Genomic DNA, 15,057 nt, shown 5'->3' with positions numbered 1-15,057 from the left:
GTTGCCAAATCTGGGAGCAGGCGAGGGGTGAGGGCACTGGTCCTTTCCCCCTGCCCAGATGGACACAGGTCCTTCCCCCCTTGCACAGGCTAAGGATCCCCAACTCCCAAGAAAAGAGGATGAGGAGAAAGGGGAGAGAACTGGAAGGGAAATATATGTTCTGTGCAAATGGCTGTGAACTCATGCTTGTTTTGTGAACTATCACACTTGCTCCTTCTACCAGTTCATGGATGGTAGAAATAAAGCTTTTTCTCCAAAACTATTCCTTGAGTGTCTGTTGACTCCCATTTTCCCTTTCCCGGGCGCAATATTTTTTCCCACCCGAGGGCAAAGCCTCATAAGGCTTCAGGGTCACCTGTCCTCACCTCCTTCAGTTCCTTTGATGATATTTCCCCAGTCTTGCAGTTCTGGAAGACTGGTCCACTGTATGAATTATTTGCTGGTAAGTGAGATGGGCGCTTCGAATGAAGCTCTTTCCACATTCTGAGCACTGGTAGCATTTGTCCCCTGTGTGAATTCTTTGATGGACGGACAGCTGGGTGCTCTGACTGAACCTTTTTTTACATTCAAAGCACTCATACGGTTTCTCCCCTGTATGAATTCTTTGATGGGGAGTGAGACTGTCCTTCCAAGCGAAGATCTTTCCACATTCCATGCACTGATATGGTTTGTCCTTGCTGTGAGTTCTTTGATGCGAACTGAGATGGGAGTACCGACTGAAGCTCTTTCTACATTACAAGCACTGAAATGGCTTCTCCCCTGTATGGATTCTTTGATGCCGCATGAGACCAGTTCTCTGACCGAATCTCTTCCCACATTCCAAGCACTCAAAGGGCTTCTCCCCTGTATGGATTCTTTGATGCCGCATGAGAACAATTCTCTGACCGAATCTCTTCCCACATTCCAAGCACTCAAAGGGCTTCTCACCTGTATGGATTCTTTGATGCCGCATGAGAACAATTCTCTCACTGAATCTCTTCCCACATTCCAAGCACTCAAAGGGCTTCTCCCCTGTATGGATTCTTTGATGCCGCATAAGAGATGCTTGACGAGTGAAGCTCTTCCCACATTCCAAGCACTCAAACAGCTTCTCCCCTGTATGGATTCTTTGATGGTGCATGAGACCTGCTCTATGAGTGAAGCTCTTCCCACATTCCAAGCACTCAAAGGGCTTCTCCCCTGTATGGATTCTTTGATGGGACACGAGACCTGCTCTTTGAATGAAGCTCTTCCCACATTCCAAGCACTCAAAGGGCTTCTCCCCTGTATGAATTTTTTGATGTGAAGTCAGACAATCCTTCCGGCTAAAGCTCTTCCCACATTCCATGCACTGATATGCTTTCTTCTCGCTGTGACTTCTTTCATGTGAAGTGAGACTGCTCTTCTGACTGAAGCTTTTTCCACATTCCAAGCACTGATACGGTTTTTCCCCTGTATGAATTCTTTGATGGGAAGTGAGAATTTCCTTCCGAATGAAGCTCTTTCCACATTCCAAGCACTGATATGGTTTCTCCCCTGTATGAGTTTTTTGATGGGATGTGAGACTTCCTTTGTGGATGAAGCTCTTTCCACATTCCAAACACTGATATGGTTTCTCTCCAGTATGAATTATTTTATGGCCTGTGAGACTACTTTTCTGGATGAAGCTCTTTCCACATTCCAAACACTGATATGGTTTCTCCCCTGTATGAATTCTTTGATGGGTTTTGAGATGGGTGCTTTGACTGAACCTCTTTCCACATTCCAAGCACTGATATAATTTCTCCCCTGTATGAATTCTTTGATGGGAAGTCAGATTGTCCTCCCGGGTGAATCTCCTTCCACATTCCAAACACTGATATGGTTTCTCTCCACTATGAATTCTTTGATGAAGAGTGAAATTATGCTTCTGACTGAAGCTCTTTCCACATTCCAAGCACTTATAGGGTTTCTCCACGCTGTGAGTTCTTTGATGGACTGTGAGACTTATCTTCTGGATGAAGCTCTTTCCACATTCCAAGCACTGATATGGTTTCTCCCCTGTATGAATTCTTTGATGAAGAGTGAGATTATCCTTCCGAATGAAGCTCTTTCCACATTCCAAGCACTGATAGGGTTTCTCCACGCTGTGAGTTCTTTTATGGAAATGGAGATAGGATTTCCGAATGAAGCTCTTTCCACATTCCAAGCACTGATATGGTTTCTCCCCTGTATGAATTCTTTGATGATGATTGAGATTATCCTTCCGACTGAAGCTCTTTCCACATTCCAAGCACTGATATGGTTTCTCCCCTGTATGAATTCTTTGATGGTCTGTGAAACTTATCTTCTGGATGAAGCTCTTTCCACATTCCAAGCACTGATATGGTTTCTCCCCTGTATGAATTCTTTCATGGGCTGTTCGATTGACCTTCCAGGCGAAGCTCTTTCCACATTCCAAGCACTTATAGGGTTTCTCCACGCTGTGAGTTCTTTTATGGGAACGGAGATTCGATTTCCGAATGAAGCTCTTTCCACATTCCAAGCACTGATATGGTTTCTCCCCTGTATGAATTCTTCTGAAGCTTTCTATACGCTCCAAATATTGATACCGCTTCTCCATTGTGTAGATTTGGTCTCCCTCATTCTTCCTTTCTGATTCATCACCATCTGCAACAAAAAAGAAACGGATCACAGCCTCAGGGACTGAATTTCAAAAAGAATTCCAAAAGAGATATTGTAATCCAAAAAGCAGCCTTACCAAGAGAATCCATGATCCCACGATTCTCCTCCATTACTTCCTTATACAGAGCTCTTTGGTCAGGATCCAGCAACTCCCATTCCTCATCTGTGAAATGAACAGCTACATCTTCAAAGCACACCAGACCCTAAAATAAAAAGGGAAAGGTCCCCTTCTTAGACAACGTACAGATTATCTACTACACATTGCTCTGTTGTTTTCTGCCTGTTCATTGCTGTTTTGTTTTAATGTAATTGTTTTGCTGTACATTTTTAATTAATAATGCATATTTTAATGTTTTAACAAAACTGTTTTTTGTGTGTATTTTAATGACTGGTATTAAGCTTTTGGGGGAATGAATGGAGTGCCACATGGTGATCTTCAAATACCGTATTTTTCTCTCTATAACGCGCACATTTTTTCTCCTACAAAGTAAGGGGAAATGTCTGTGCGTGTTATTGAGCGAATGTGTGGTCCCTGGAGCCGACTGGCCCGAGTGCAGGGGCAAAAATCAGGCAAAAATCAGATCGCGCGGAGGAGGGAAGGCTGCAGAAGCGAAGCTGCTGCTTTCCTGCATTCTGCCTCAGGGTCTTACTGCCCACCCACTTCTGTTTTCGGTTGCTGTGTTTGCTCAAACGCAACAAAGAGCAGGGAAATCCCCTGCCCTCCTGGCAAGCAGAGGGAAAAGGAAAGGATCGCGTCCTTCCTTCTAATTCCTTCCTAGTCACACTGCGCGCAGGCTCCAGCCCACCCGGCTCAGGTTCCGTCGGCTAGGAGCGCAGCCGACAGCCACCACCTCCTCCTCTCCGTGCTCCAGTGCTGCGTCCAGCATTCTAGGGACTCGCAGGCAGCCGGAAAACATGCAGGTTGGAGAGGGGGGGGGAAGGCTGGCTTGGGAGGGGGGAACTTTTGCCTTCCTTTCCTCCCTCCCGTTAAGCCCCTCTCCTGCATTGTTAGCCAGCTGCTTCTCCGCACACCCCTCTCATACTCCTTGTCCCTTCTGTTTTTCCTTCCCTCCCCACTTAAAACGTGGCTACAAAGCACGGATCCACATGGATCCTCAGGATCTTTGCATTGGGTCACTCCAAATTCACCATCAGATCACATAGCATGTTCATGGCTACAGCCTGCACCAAAAAAACCATGCACCCACTGTTGCCTGGGGCTGCAATGGTGCAAAAACGTGGTTACAAGCATGGATCCACATGGATCCTCAGGATCTTTGCATTTGGTCACCCCAAATTCACCATAAGATCACATAGCATGTCCATGGCTACAGCCTGCACCAAAAAAACCACGCACCCACTGTTGCCTGGGGCTGCAATGGTGCAAAACCGTGGTTACAAAGCACAGATCCACATGGATTCTCAGGATTTTTGCATTGGGCTACCCCAAACACACCATCAAATCACATGTCTGTGGCCACAGCATGAAGCACAAAAATGATACATCCACTATTTCTTTCAGAATTTTTTTTCTTGTTTTCCTCCTCTAAAAACTACGTGCGTGTTATGGTCAGGTGTGTGTTATAGAGCGAAAAATACGGTAATTCTCTCTGCTCATCGATTCCAGTTTCCCAGATGGAAGGATCCTCTCTTTGCTTTCCCCATCTACTGTTCTGGAGGTGGGGGGAACCTTCACAATGCATTAAAGTCAACTTCAGGGGGTACTGCGGGTCACGGGGAGGGGAATGAGGGGAAAGGTGAATTCTGGCCACTGTTTTTATGATTTGTCAACTGCTTAGAAGCCTATTTCAGCATTAAATGTTAAATCTGTAAATAAAACTGCAACTACTGATAAATAATAGTGGTACCTCGTATTACATACGCTTCAGGTTAAAGACTCCGCTAACCCAGAAATAGTGTTTCAGGTTAAGAACTTTGCTTCAGGATAAGAACAGAAATCGTGCTCCAGCAGTGCAGCGGCAGCAGGAGGCCCCATTAGCTAAAGTGGTGCTTCAGGTTAAGAACAGTTTCAGGTTAAGAATGGACCTCCAAAACGAATTAAGTACGTAACCAGAGGTACCACTGTATTAGCAACATTCAGGAGGCTAGTCAACGTGAGGTGATTGTTCACCATTCTCAGAACATAAGGCTCCTGCAATGGCCTTTACAGCCAAGAGAAGGAGGAGAGAGATTCATTAGGGACTCTTTCGCCATAATCCTTCATTCTCCCTACCTGATCTGGTTCCGTGGCTGCTACATCTCTGCCTTCATGCAAAGATGGATAAGCATCTCTTGCCAGCATCATTCTGTCACCTGTGAGAGACAAAGGTCAGTGGCAGGCCATTTTCACATGGTCCTCTTAGAGGTGAAGCAGTGCATCTCTAACTACAGGTGGGCCTGTAAAAAAGTCTCACCTTCTGAGTGCATTTTGACATTTGTATCTTAGCTAGGTAAAAATACATGTCCCCACTTTGGGCTCTTGGCCCCTAGTGTCCTCCCCCAAAATGTTGGGGGGGGGGACCCACAGATTAGTGGCAAAATCTACAGAATGTGTGACCAAATGGGAAAAAACCCTCCTTCCTCCTTACCCAGTGGTCTCTCTTTGGTCTCCAATGGAGTCTTCTCTGCCTCAGAGGAATCCAGGCCCAATTCTGCAAAGATAATCTTTCCCTGAAAGGGCAAAAGGGATTGGAAGCAGAGAATGGAGAGAAACATTAGAAAAGGACTGGGAGAGGCAAAAGCTTTAGGGGTACCTGATCTCATTCCTTGGAGGCTTTCCAAAAAAGGTTGGGGGATTAAGAGAGAATTTTGGGATACTCTCCCTCCTTTTCGGAGCCCCTTGGGAATATCTAGAGGCAAGTCTCTCTCACCTGCTTTCTCTCTGCCTGCTTCCTCTCCTCTGCCTGACTCAGGAGGAAACCTTCGGCCAGGGCCACCGCCTGGGAACTGGTCTCCGCTCCACATTCTCTCACCCAGCTCTCCATCTCTGGCGGAAGGACAGCCAGGAACTGCTCCAAGATCACCAGGTCCAGCATCTCAGCTTTTGTGTGCCTTTCTGGCTTCAGCCACTGACAGTCAAGGTGGTAGAGTCGGCTGCAAACCTCTCGGGGTCCTTTGGCCTCCTGGTCGCAGAACGGCCTGAAATTTTGTCTCTGCACCTCTGAGCTGAAGGTGTTCTCCTCAACCTGGATCTTCAGCAGACAGTTTTCCCAGATTCCACCGCTGCTCCCAGTTTGGATGGCATGGCCTCTTCCTGCTTCTGGGCCAGCGGATTCTGGCTCATCCATCTGGGCTCTGTGGAATCCCCCAAGAGATCGGAAGAAAGGTCTTGGTCCTACTACCAAGTTCTGTCTGTCCTAAGTAGAGGGCTTTGCAAATCCTACAAAGCAAATACATTGTTCTGTTATGAAATTGATACACAGCCAGGAAAAGAAAAAGATTCCCGGAATCTTATTAGGAACCAGGGCTGGACTGCAACACAGCCCAGACTCTGAACTTTCTTTTTCAAAAAAGGAAAAGGAGAAGCCGGCGTCCAGCCCTACTAGACGTTACTATGCAAAATGTGCAAGAAACATTGGGAAGGTCTGTCAAATGAATCAGCCTAGTTGCTCCTGCCTTTCAGTGTTTTCAGTCAATGAAAGAAGTCAGAACTGTGATTGACAAGTGAGTCATTTGTACAAGTGTAATTTTGACACTAGGCTAGAGCCTCTGCAGCTGCTGCAACCTTCCAACAGTTTGACCTCACCCCCAAAGGCACACTCTCCCATTGTCTCCTGAGACATATGGATGCCAACCAACCAACCCACCAACCCTGGGGTCCTCAAGAGCTGCTCTCTCTCCCTCCCACAGTTCAGTGACCACTTCCTTCCTGCTTCTGTCCCATTTTCTAGTCACTTGGAATGTGCCAAGTTCTCAAGACAAACTGCTGGGGTGGAATCCCTTTTTCTTAGGTCTGAGGGCCAAAGGATAGCACTATAAACAAGTGAGAAGGGCTCACATTCCTCCTATGATTGTAAATTTTTTTTTGGGTAAGTGCCCCTTTCCAGCTCTGGCCAGCTTGCCCACCACTGTCCCCTTGGAGCAGAGATGACAGGGCCAGGCTACTCTCTGCTGTGGATAAGATAGGATCATCACAAGCATGGCCTCTTCCTGCTTCAGGACCAGCTGAGTCTTCCTCATCCATCTGGGCTCTCAGGAAGCCTCCAAGAGATCGGAAGAAAGCCCTTGTTCTTCTGCCCAGTTCCGTCTGTCCTAAATTGAGGCGTTTGCAAATCCTACAAAAGCAAATATTGTTCTGTTATGAAACAGATACACGGTCAAGAGAATAAAAAGGTTTCCTGAGAAAGTGTGGGTGAATCTTGCTGGGAACCAGGGCTGGACTGAAACATAGCCCAGACTCTGAACTTTCTTTTTCCAAAACGGAAAAGGAGAAGCCAGCATCTAGGCCAGACATCCCCTCCAGATGTTTTGGGACTACAAAACCCATCATCCCTAGCTAGCAGGACCAGTGGTCAGGGATGGTGGGAATTGTAGTCCCAAAACATCTGGAGGGTTGAATTTGCGGGTGGCTGATCTAGGCCTTCTAGAATGGAAATTACCATGGAAAATTTGCAGGAAACATAGGGAATTTGCAGAGGCGTTTGCAACTTCTACAAAGCAAATACATTGTTTTGTTATGAAATTGATACACAGCCAGGAAAAGAAAAAAGTTCCCAGAATCTTATTAGGAACCAGGGCTGGACTGCAACACAGCCCAGACTCTGAACTTTCTTTTTCAAAAAAGGAAAAGGAGAAGCCAGCATCTAAACCATTTTAAAATGGTTGCAATCTGCTCTGGAACAGTGGTAATAGTAGTAAAAATACCAACAAATAACAACAACAACAACAACAAAAAGCCTCAAGCATGGGGGAAAACCTCAAGTTACACACAGACCTTCCAGAAACGGTGTGTGTGTGTGTTTGGAATCTGCAGTTTTGAGCATTTGCCTCAATCTCAGGCGCTGACCTCTAATAATGAACCATATGTTGCAGATATTCCTGTAAACTGATTGTGAAATACAGATGACAAGAGAAGCCTCGGTCCGTTTATCTGCATCCTTTCTTCTTCCCAGCTTTCTCCTTTTCCTTCAACCCAGGAGGTATTTTCCCTCAGAGCCAGAGCAGAGTGTGGGGCTGCAGTGCCTCCGAGGCTCCAGCAGAGGGCGGGAGCCTCTCCTGTCTCTGATTGGCTGCCAGCCCTTTTGGAGGGAAAATCCAAGGAGCCCTTTCGGAGGGAAAGAGTTGGGCAGGGCCTGGTCAGAGAGGGGAGAGGGGGATTATTATTATTATTATTATTATTATTATTATTATTATTATTATTATTATTATTTGGAGAGGCTCTTTTCTGAGGGAGAACTGGCTCTGATCTGGGGAGAATCTCTCTAGCCGGAAGAAGGAGTCTCACAGCTGAGAGAGGAATATGACCCAGTGGAGGGTCTGGGGAGAGTATGGAGGCAGGATTTAATCTGGAGGGCTGAGTCTGAGGCAGGAGAGGGAGAAGCTGTGGGAAGACGGACTAAAGCAGGGTCTCCTTCCAGTCAGGAGGGGAGAGATCTGCTAGGAAAAGGAGACCCCCAAACCAAGAACAAGGGCTGAGAGGATCCCCTGGGTCTGTGGGAAATCCCTCAGGGTGGTTAAGAGAGAGGAGGGCGGACGAAAAATGCCCCTCACTCAGGAACCAAAGTATTAGGCTGAGAAGGAAGCTGCGCTGTATGAAAAGTATTTAAGTGTAACCCTGGTCATAGCTAAGTAAATGAACAGAAACCGAGTTAATTCTTTTACCTCCTATGGTAGAAACCTGAACTTCCAACTGAAGTGCAACAAGTGAGCTTTTAGCAACTGAAGTTTAAGAAAAGCTGTGCATGTACTACAGTGACATCTTTCTATTTAGTTTAAGTAATAAGCCAACTTTTATTTGGAAGAATGCACCTCCTGACCCCAAATTTGTTTCATGGACCTCTTCTTTTGTAAATAAGACTGTTCTTGTCCGTTCAGCTCCTGCCTAAGTCTCTAAATCACTAAGTTTCCCCTCTCACAAGGGAGCCTGTGAGAAATTGCAAAAATTTGTGTAATTTGCATATCATGAGGTGGGTTTGCTATACAGTGGTGCCCCGCAAGACGAATGCCTCGCAAGACGGAAAACCCGCTAGACGAAAGGGTTTTCCGTTTTGCAGGTGCTTCGCAAAACGAATTTCCTATGGGATTGCTTCGCAAGACGAAAATGTCTTGCGAGTTCCTGCAGGGTTTCTTTCCTTTCCCCTCCCTTTTTCCCAAGCCGCTAAGCCGCTTATCAGCTGATCCGCTAATTCGCTTATCAGCTGATCCGCTAAGCCGCTTAACAGCTGATCCGCTAAGCCGCTAATAGCGCTAATCCGCTAATGGGCTTGCTTCGCAAGACGAAAAGACCGCAAGACGAAGAGAATCGCGGAATGGATTCTTTTCGTCTTGCGAGGCACCACTGTATTTAATGGGGGGCAGTTAGTGGAGTGAATCCACTCCTTTATTAGTTGATGGTCACTGGTGGGATCCAAGAGCCCAAAGTAGGGTGTATCAATTTTCACATAACTAAAATAAGAAATGGCTAAGGTAAAGGTACCCCTGCCCGTACGGGCCAGTCTTGCCAGACTCTAGGGTTGTGTGCTCATCTCACTCTATAGGCCGGGAGCCAGCGCTGTCCGGAGACACTTCCGGGTCACGTGGCCAGCATGACAAGCTGCATCTGGCGAGCCAGCGCAGCACACGGAAACGCCGTTTACCTTCCCTATTTATCTACTTGCACCAGAAGGTGCTTTCGAACTGCTAGGTTGGCAGGCACTGGGACCGAATGACGGGAGCACACCCCGCCGCGGGGATTCGAACCGCCAACCTTTCAATCGGCAAGTCCTAGGCGCTGAGGCTTTAACCCACAGCGCCACCCGCGTCCCTTAAGAAATGGCTCCCAATGTCCAAATCCCCTCGGCACGTGAGGCTTTTTCTGTGGCCCATCTCTAGTTCACCATGCACAGCTCCACCTCTGACTTCTCATTCATTTTTCTATCTCACAGATGGCGGAGGAATTCTGGCAAGACCGCCTCATCCATCTTTGCTTGGTGGCGGAGGAGAAGTGGCGGCTGTGGAACCAGACGAGGTGGGGAGAAGGAGCATTGGGGGGGGGAGAGACTGGGGGGGCGTAATGAGGTGGGTCTGCTATATTTAATGGGGGGCAGTTGGCGGGGTGAATCCGCTACACATGGGGGGGGGAGATAAAGCCTAAACAGGGGTCAACAACCTTATTCAGCAGGGGGCCGGTCCACCATCCCTCAGACCTTGTGGGGGGCAGGACTATATTTGGGGGGGGGGGGATGAACAAATTCCTATGCCCCACAAATAACCCAGAGATGCATTTTCAATAAAAGGACACATTCCGGATTCACCCCGCCTCCTCCAAGCAGGAAGGGAGCCCCCACTCCTGCAGGGAGGCCCTGACCCCTCCCTGGCCCAGCCAGCCCCCCCCCCTGCTCTTGCTCATCCTCCCAGAGGGGCTCAGACTGATCCCAGCACTCAGTCCGCATCCTCCAGCCTGACGGACTGAAACTCAAGAGGACGAGACTGGGCTCTGGACCCCCAGGAGACTCCTCGGCTATTGCAGCAAACTCAAGTCTGGGGGGATGAAAGCCATGGCTTCCCCACAAAGCGGTGAGCAGCCTTTGCTATAATAATAATAATAATAATAATAATAATAATAATAATAATAATAATAATCTATTTGTACCCCGCCTATCTGGCTAGGTTTCCCCAGCCGCTCTTGGCGGCTTCCAACAAAATGTTAAAATACTGTAATACATCAAACATTAAAAGCTTCCCTAAAGAGGGCTGCCTTCAGATGTCTTCTAAAAGCCTGGTAGTTGTTGTTCTCTTTGACATCTGGTGGGAGGGCGTTCCACAGGGCGGGCGCCACCACCGAGAAGGCCCTTTGCCAGGTTCCCTGTAACTTGGCTTTTCGCAGTGAGGGAACCGCCAGAAGGCCCTCAGAGCCGGACCTCAGGTAGAACGATGGAGGTGGAGACGCTCCTTCGGGTATACTGGACCAAGGCCGTTTAGGGCTTTGAAGGTCAGCACCAACATTTTGAATTGTGCTCGGAAATGTACTAGGAGCCAATGCAGATCTCTCAGAACCGGTGTTATGTGGTCTCGGCGGCCACTTCCAGTCCCCAGTCTATCTGCCGCATTCTGGATTAGTTGTAGTTTCCGAGTCACCTTCAAAGGTAGCCCCACGTAGAGCGCATTGCAGTAGTCCAAGCGGGAGATAACCAGAGCATGCACCACTCTGGCGAGACAGTCTGTGGGCAGGGAGGGTCTCATCCTGCGTACCAGATGGAGCTGGTAAACAGCTGCCCTGGACACAGAATTGACCTGCGCCTCCATGGACAGCTGTGAGTTCAAAATGACTCCCAGGCTGCGCACCTGGTGCTTCAGGGGCACAGTTACCCCATTCAGGACCAGGGAATCCCCCACACCAGCCCGCTCCCTGTCCCCCAGAAACAGTACTTCTGTCTTGTCAGGATTCAACCTCAATCTGTTAGCCGCCAGTTTGCTATGAAGGAAGGACAGGCTTGCAGCCCTCCTGCAAAATCACCCGCCCTCCCCCCCCCCGGGTTTGCAGAGAGCAAGGAGGGGGTGCAGGACCCTGGGGGCACGCATGATCTGAACACGGCCCCCCTGCAGCCCTGGGACCCCCTTCTCCCCCAAAGGGAGGAAAGAGAGAGGAGACTCACCCGATTGCAGCAGGAGCCCCCCAGGCAGCGAAGCTTGCAAAGGAGACACACAAACATCCACGCCCCGCTTGCAGGAAGTGACCTGCCCCCCCCCCAACACCATTCTCTCCTCTCTAGGAATTCGGCTCAGTTCCTTTTAACCCTTGGCAAGCCGAGCGCCCCGGCTCATCCCCACCCCCCTCTCTCTGCGTTTTCTTCCTCCAGAGCCGGAGCGCAGGAGGAGCCCCGCGCATTCCACACCCCCAGAGATGCTGTGTTTTGGGGGATCTGAGCTGGTCTCCCCCTTGGCCAGAAAAAGCTTGCAGACAAGAAGGAACCAGATCCCACGTGCAGCTGAGTCCCGTTCACGGCTCGCCCTTCCCCGCAAGGCTGCGGGCGTGGAGAGTTGAAGGGTGGGGGGGTGGAAGGGGGGTGGATGTAGGTGGGGTCCCACCCCTTTAAGGCAGCGTCCCTGTCCCACCCCCTTCCTTCCTTCCAGTCTCCTGGGGGCCTGATCCTGGACGCCCAGGAAGACACCTCTGCCACTGTAATCCACTGGTCTACAGATGCCTCGGAGTGTTGAGACCCTGGGGAGATGTCCTGAGGGCCTGAAGTCCCAGGTCCTAGGTAAAGGGACCCCTGACCGTAAGGTCCAGTCGTGGCTGACTCTGGGGTTGTGGCGCTCATCTCGCTTTATTGGCCGAGGGAGCCGGCGTACAGCCTCCGGGTCATGTGGCCAGCATGCCGAAGCCGCTTCTGGCGAACCAGAACAGTGCACGGAAACGCCGTTTACCTTCCCGCCAGAGCGGTACCTATTTATGTACTTGCACTTTGACGTGCTTTTGAACTGCTAGGTTGGCAGGAGCTGGGACTGAACAACAGGAGCTCACCCCGTTGTGGGGATTCAAACAACTGATCTTCTGATCAGCAAGTCCTAGGATCAGTGGTTTAACCCACAGTGCCACCCACGTCCCTCAGGTCCTAGATAGCGGTTCCCAAACATTTTAGGGCCGCTGCCCCCCCAACACCCTAGTGCCTCCTACCAGATAAAAGCATTATTCAGAATCGCCGTTTGCACAACCCACGAAGAAAGATAAAAACAATAAAATTCTAAACAGCAACGGTTGCATTTATTCAAAATCCAATTAAATATACGTAGTTTAATTAACTCATGACAAAACCAATGAACCTGATCAAGTGGTATCAGCTTTTCAAAGTCTGGGAGTTTACACTGCCACCCCTTTGCCTCTTAGTGTCCCCCAGGAACAAAACCCTTCAGAGGAGGCACAGGTTTTAAGTGTCGAGGTGGAGCATTCAAGGGGCGCAGCCTAAGGTTAGCGAATAGTGAGCCACATCCATTGGTAATTCCAGGCCACCCCTGAGACAACTTGTATGTTGTTGTTTTCTTAAAAAGGGGGGGGGCTTATATGTATATCCTAACCCATAAATACGATATTATTATCATAATACTAATGTAAACATCTTTAGCCTACTATATTTTGTATTAAAAAGGTAAAGGGACCCCTGACCATTAGGTCCAGTCGTGGCCGATACTGGGGTTGCGGCGCTCATCTCGCTTTGTTGGCCAAGGGAGCCGGCGTACAGCTTCCGGGTCATGTGGCCAGCATGACTAAGCCGCTTCTGGCAAACCAGAGCAGCGCATGGAAACGCCGTTTACCTTCCCGCCAGAGCAGTACCAATTTATCTACTTTCACTTTGACATGCTTTCGAACTGCTAGGTGGGCAGGAGCAGGGACCGAGCAATGGGAGCTCACCCTGTTGCGGGGATTCAAACAGCCGACCTTCTGATCGGCAAGCACTAGGCTCTGTGGTTTAACCCACAGCGCCACTCACGTCCCTTTATTGTTAGTAAAAGGTAGGTAAAGGTACCCCTGCCCGTACGGGCCAGTCTTGACTCTAGGGTTGTGCGCCCATCTCACTCTAGAGGCCAGGGGCCAGCGCTGTCCGGAGACACTTCCAGGTCACGTGGCCAGCGTGACATCGCTGCTCTGGCGAGCCAGAGCCACACACGGGACGCCGTTTACCTTCCCGCTAGTAAGCAGTCCCTATTTATCTACTTGCACCCGGGGGTTCTTTCGAACTGCTAGGTTGGCAGGCGCTGGGACCGAACAACGGGAGCGCACCCCGCCGCGGGGATTCGAACCGCCGACCTTTCGATCAGCAAGCCCTAGGCGCTGAGGCTTTTACCCACAGCGCCACCCGCGTCCCATTATTGTTAGTAGGTAGGTGTAAAAAGTATTCCCTGGCTGTCTAGTTTCTATCACTTGGTCCAGAGTCAATACACCTGTTTCCATTAAATTCTTCCACAGTATCATCTTTTAAGCAATTTTTTATATAGGGTTTCCCCACAGCGCAAGTTTGGCATGCGAGTATAGATCAACTTTATTTTTATTAGACAATATGTTCCATATCTTCTTTTTTTTATAATAATATTTTATTAGGGTTTCCAAAAAGTTAACAACCAACAGAAATCAACAAAAATCACGAAAACAGACAACAAACATCAAAAATCCAAACAAAAAAGCAGAAAAAAGAAAAATACAAAAGAAGAAATTTAACATAAAAAGAACACTCTTTCATACTGATAACTTTCAAAACCTTATTCTCTTTACTTCCACCCGCCTTCCTTTCTTGTATTCTATTTTAAAAATTAATTCAGCAAGATCATTGATTATTCATTTTAAACCTTTATCCCTCCCTTTATAGTCTATTTATCTTAATCGCTAGAAACCCCTTCATTTCATTTTCAGAGCCCTCAGCATTCATAAATTTTACAGTATTTTTGTAGATAAACTTTAAACTTCTTCCAGTCCTCTTCCACCTGCTCCTCTCCTTGATCTCGGATTCTGCCAGTCATTTCTGCCAGTTCCATATAGTCTATTACTTGCATCTGCCATTCTTCCAAGGTGGGTAGATCTTGCGTCTTCCAATGCTTTGCAATAAGTATTCTTGCTGCTGCTGTTGCATACATGAAAAAGGTTCTGTCCTTTTTCAGTTCATTATAGATCATTTCCCAGAACGCCTTAATCCTTGGGCAAGTCCACCAAAGGTGAAAGAATGTTCCTTCAGTTTCTTTACATTTCCAACACTTATTGTCAGGCAGATGATAAATCTTTGCAAGCTTGACTGGTGTCATGTACCACCTGTAAATCATTTTCATAATATTTTCTCTTAAGGCATTACATGCCGTAAATTTCATACCGGTGGTCCACAACCGTTCCCAGTCAGCAAACATAATATTATGACCAATGTCTTGTGCCCATTTTATCATAGCCGATTTAACCGTTTCATCCTCAGTATTCCATTTCAACAGCAAATCATACATTCTCGACAATATCTTAGCATTGGGTTCTAACAGTTCTGTTTCCAACTTTGATTTTTCCACCTGGAAGCCATCTTTCCTGTCCAAATTATAGGCCTCTCTTACTTGAAAGTAATGTAACCAATCCTGCACCTTATTCTTAAGTTTCTCATAACTCTGCAATTTCCACCTGTCCCTTTCTTGTTCCAAAATTTCCGAATATCTCGGCCATTTAGATTCCATATTAAGCTTTTTCACAGCTTTAGCCTCCATTGGCGACAACCACCTAGGAGTCTTACTTTCCAACAAATCTTTGTACCT

General features: G+C 48.0%; 2 protein-coding genes and 1 long non-coding RNA gene across 5 annotated transcripts in view; 2 read left to right on the top strand and 1 right to left on the bottom strand.

Moving 5' to 3' along the window:
* LOC308569807 overlaps nucleotides 1–15,057 on the top strand; it is a 109,503-nt gene that overhangs the window by 65,071 nt on the left and 29,375 nt on the right. The window lies entirely within an intron of this gene.
* Nucleotides 1–15,057, top strand: part of LOC308569723 (uncharacterized protein) — a gene marked incomplete at its 3' end in the record, with an annotated part of 41,939 nt that overhangs the window by 11,437 nt on the left and 15,445 nt on the right. The window contains exons 2-3 of one of the 3 annotated variants that reach the window (XM_081163981.1): nucleotides 9,726–9,808; nucleotides 11,640–11,824. The exons of 1 other annotated variant lie outside the window; for it this stretch is intronic. In XM_081163981.1, the coding sequence (XP_081020107.1) occupies nucleotides 9,726–9,808; nucleotides 11,640–11,824 (268 nt within the window). Of the gene's footprint in view, nucleotides 1–9,725; nucleotides 9,809–11,639; nucleotides 12,599–15,057 lie in introns of those variants that run through there. One more of the 3 variants, XR_014000765.1, reaches the window with a different exon arrangement.
* On the bottom strand, nucleotides 361–11,469 carry LOC308569529 (uncharacterized protein). The gene is made up of 6 exons (XM_081163556.1): nucleotides 11,436–11,469; nucleotides 5,514–6,022; nucleotides 5,232–5,313; nucleotides 4,877–4,956; nucleotides 2,720–2,846; nucleotides 361–2,628 (listed from the first exon to the last, which is right to left on the bottom strand). The coding sequence occupies exons 2-6, from the start codon at nucleotides 5,928–5,930 to the stop codon at nucleotides 734–736; spliced, it is 2,601 nt and encodes an 866-aa protein (XP_081019682.1). The 5' UTR covers nucleotides 5,931–6,022; nucleotides 11,436–11,469; the 3' UTR covers nucleotides 361–733.

Source organism: Podarcis bocagei (genome assembly GCF_964188305.1).
Source record: "Podarcis bocagei genome assembly, chromosome: 12".
Taxonomy (NCBI): domain Eukaryota; kingdom Metazoa; phylum Chordata; class Lepidosauria; order Squamata; family Lacertidae; genus Podarcis; species Podarcis bocagei.
The sequence above is the reverse complement of the archived record's forward strand: the minus strand, read 5'-3'. Positions and strand labels throughout refer to the sequence as shown.